The 4,064-nt window shown below is 39.3% G+C and overlaps 1 protein-coding gene across 1 annotated transcript; it reads left to right on the top strand.

Annotated features, from left to right (window-relative positions):
- Nucleotides 1-817: 817 nt before the first annotated feature.
- LOC121864067 (ankyrin-3-like) lies at nt 818-4,064 on the top strand. Its single transcript, XM_042362967.1, has 6 exons — nt 818-935; nt 1,380-1,475; nt 1,661-1,953; nt 2,152-2,251; nt 2,682-2,780; nt 2,900-4,064. Exons 1-6 carry the CDS (start codon nt 818-820, stop codon nt 3,199-3,201), a joined length of 1,008 nt encoding a protein of 335 aa, XP_042218901.1. The 3' UTR covers nt 3,202-4,064.

Here is a 4,064-nt window from a genome sequence, read left to right as displayed (position 1 = left end):
AAAAACATTATTCTATTTTGCTGTTTAAGAATCATCATGGGAGACAGGTAGAGAGGTAGTCTGAGGTCAACGTTGTGTTAGTTTTAATCCAAAGTGAGGTCAGCTTGGGTCAACTTTCATGCATGTTAGTTTCGTGGATGAGTCATGAGTGTCAGGTCATATGTAATAATGGTAGACCTTGGGTAGTCCAGTTAGTGGTCTTATTCTTGGGACACGTATCATAGGATCAACATGTGGAGTTATTACACTGGAAGATTTCAAATTATAAAAAAAAATCCGAAAAAAACAATCACTCTAATTCTAAAGAAAAAAAATACTTTCTAAAATTATCTAAAAGATCTACAGTAATTGATGATTATATTCAGAGGAGCATTGGAGCATTTATCCACGTTTGGTCTGGGCACAATAAGACTGAGATAGGCTGATTGTTCTTGGGGGTTAAGTCTTAACTCTTTCCCTATAGGCTGAAAAAGGTTGAAAATAGTAGCAATTTATCTGTAGATTTTGTATTATTCATTTCGTATTATATTTTTAATTTTAGTCATTGTTCATCATCAATCATTTATTTTATTCACTCATAACAAATCAGTAACGCAAAAAATCTACTAAATATACATAACATAATAACCAGATTAATATACACTCACTCATCTTAAAGGCAGAGGCAGGGTCAGGTCAGGTCAGGTCATGGTGAGAATAGCCTAATAGAAGAACTACGACCTGCAACCACCACATATTAAGTAGTCTGTTAGATATAAAACCTCTATTTAAAGGGATTACATAGATATAAAAGTCCATTATATAGATGATTCACTGTATGTATGTATCTGTTCCAGGGTGGCGTTCACTGCACATAGCTGCCGAAGATGGACACCAGGAAATGGTTGAGATATTGTTAGAGTCAGGGGCGCACCTTGACTCCAGGAACAAACAGGGTATAATTTTCTTTATTCATATCTATTGATTTTGTCTCTCTCTCTCTCTCTCTCTCTCTCTCTCTCTCTCTCTCTCTCTTTTGCATCTCTTTGTTTATATCTTCTTTTCTCTATTTCTCTTTTTCTTCACTTTATTTCCCTCCCTCCCTCACTCTCATTTTATTTCTATCTCTCACTCTATTATATTTCTCTCTTTATCTCTCTATCTCACTTTATTTATCTCTCTTTCTCTTTTATTTCCTTTCTCCTTGTTTACTACTCTCTCTCTCTCTCTCTCTCTCTCTCTCTCTCTCTCTCTCTCTTTCACAAACTTCTCAGTGCACTTATAAATTAACACGTGTTGCTATACCTCGGCGCTTATAACTTGGTGGGGGTAATACCTTATCACAGTGAGAACTAATAAATGCAGAATAGGTGACAGTAATTCTTCGTTTTCGCCTGCAGGTTTGATGCCCATTCACCTGGCAGTACAGGCCGGCCACCTAGAGGTCGTTCAGGTGTTAATCAGTAAGATGCCTCCTTTAATTACAGAAGTTAATGGTAAGTCATTCAAATGTTTTCATATTTACCTGAAGGTTTGAGGCACCTGAGCTTATTTCACCAAAATGCTAACTCTAACTTAACCTAAATTATACGCTATCTAAACAATGCTTAAAATAAGAGAGAGAGGGAGAGAGAGAGAGAGAGAGCGACTAACCTAACCTAACCAAAACATCATCCACCAGGCTACCAATTGGTTCACTGGGCAGCTATCGGCGGACACATTCCAGTTCTCTCATTTCTCAAGGCGAAGAACTACAACTTGGCAACCCTTACAGGCGATAACCAACAGACAGTACTTCACCTAGCGGCAGACAACGGCAATTTGGAGGCGGTTAAGTGGTTAATTCATCCCGGTTGCATTAATCTTAACCTCAGAGACAGAAGGGGTCGCACTGCTGAGGATCTGGCCAGACAGGAACACTACAAGGAGATCGCTCGTCACCTTTGGAGTTTAGCTAAGACACAACAGTTAAAGGTAAGTTGAGTTGGTAGTCTGTCTGTCTGTTTTGTTTTCCTTCTGTCTATCTGTCTGTCTGTCTCTGTCTGTCTGTCTGTCTGGCTTTCTTATGTATATTAGATAGATAGATAGATATATTTATAGTAGACAGATAGATAGATAGATACCTAGCCTCATTTCCTACATAACACGTGGTACATCTTCTCACCTGGCCAGTTATTGGAGGCGGCAGGTAGCGGGAAGGTGAGGCAGGTGGAGAGGTTGATCAGACAAGGTGTTGAGGTCGACTGCAAAGATCATCGGAATAACAGACATGGTGAGCTATCTTTAATTTGCTCTTTTAATGGTGAGCTATCTTTAATTTGCTCTTTTTTAATGATGAGATAACTTTAATTTGTTCTCTTGTTTCTTTTGATAGAGTTATCTTTTTTCTCCCGCGTTAAATGAGTGTTTTTTCGTGAGTCAGTGAGTCATGTGATTTTGCTCAATGAATCGTATTACTTAAATCATATTAGTGACTCTTAAATCACACCAATGACTCATAAAAGTTACACCATCTATTCTAATTTGTATGTCATGTGATATGCGAGTCAGTGAGTCATGAAATTTATGAGTCACTGGTGAATTTTATGAATTAATGTGTGGAGTGATTCGTGACTCATTATGTGGAGTGACTAAAGACTCAGTGTGTGGAATGACTAAAGACTCAGTGTGTGGCGTGACTCATGACTCATTGGTCACTGCAGGTCGGCGCCCCATACACGAGGCAGCGCTCAAGGGTCACCTGGACGTGATCAAGAATTTACTCTTAGCAGGCGCTCAACGGGAGGCCGAGGATAACAAGGGTGAGTAGTGACTGTTTACTGTTAACTGTTGCTTGTCATCTGTTAACTGGAGAGAGAGAGAGAGAGAGAGAGAGAGAGAGAGAGAGAGAGAGAGATAACACATTCTCTTCAATCAACAGGTAACACTGCCATGCACTTTGCAGCACTGGGAGGTCAGGTAGCCGTGATGACTTTACTAAAAGTTAATAACTGTGTTGTATCGCCTGTCAACAATGGAGGGGAGACGCCCTTACACTTCGCTGCTGCAGGTAACCATCCAGACACCCTCAAGTGGCTCCTCCTACAGGGTGTTGATAAGGATTGTAAGAACTTCTCAGGAAATACGGCTGAGGATCTTGCTAGTAGGAATGGCTTTCTCGTGGCTGCTGAGGTGGTTCATAATTATGGTAGAGAACAAGTACCGGTACAAGTGTTGGTGTAGGTCCTGGTGGCTGTTATCCTGCGCCGTCTATTGGTCACACTGCGCCGTCTATTGGTCACACTGCGCCGTCTATTGGTCACTGCGCCGTCTATCCGTCACACTGCGCAGTATTGTTACTATTGTTTACAGTTCCCTCCAGAATAGACTCCTATTTTATTAGTGTCAGGAGGAGTGTGTGAGCTAGCTGATAAGTCCTGACGCTGCTCACTGTTCTAACCCTGCTCACACAACAGGTAAGAACTAATTCAGCTGTCTCATTTAAGCTACAGTACCTAAATAATGTATTTAAAATGGTACTGGTACTTCGCCGAGACTCTAGCTCAATCAGGTAAAGGAATACAATTATTGAACAACGTTTTTGTTAATCCAGATTCGAAGCTGCAAGAGAAAAATCCCATTGGTGGGAATCCATTACTTGACGAATGTAATCCACAGAGAAAAATCGCCTCAAGATTGTTATATACTGCTGAGTATTCGTTATATGTCATTTATATTACCTGGCCTTACAAAATAGCTGTAAGTGGTGTGTGTGTGTGTGTGTGTGTGTGTGTGTGTGTATACATAGAAATTCTAACACAAATTATAAATGAATAGTTTTACTTGTAACCTGACATTTGCTAACCTAACCTGATCTAACCTAACCTAACTTGACTTACCCTAACCCAACTTAACTTAATTTAGATATAGCTTGGTTAAGATATTATATTACAATGCATCTTAAAGGAAGCAATATAAGATTTACAATATATGAACTAATTTCCATTAAGTTTTATCTGTGAGGGTAAAAAAAATCTTCGTGGTGTAGATTAACACAATATAACCTTTTTCTTCTCTATTTTAAATTTCTTCTGTTCTTATTTTTT

This window comes from Homarus americanus, unplaced genomic scaffold, assembly GCF_018991925.1.
Source record: "Homarus americanus isolate GMGI-L3 unplaced genomic scaffold, GMGI_Hamer_2.0 scaffold36622, whole genome shotgun sequence".
In the NCBI taxonomy this organism is placed as follows: domain Eukaryota; kingdom Metazoa; phylum Arthropoda; class Malacostraca; order Decapoda; family Nephropidae; genus Homarus; species Homarus americanus.
Note: the sequence above shows the minus strand (reverse complement) of the source record. Positions and strands in the feature narration are given on the sequence as shown.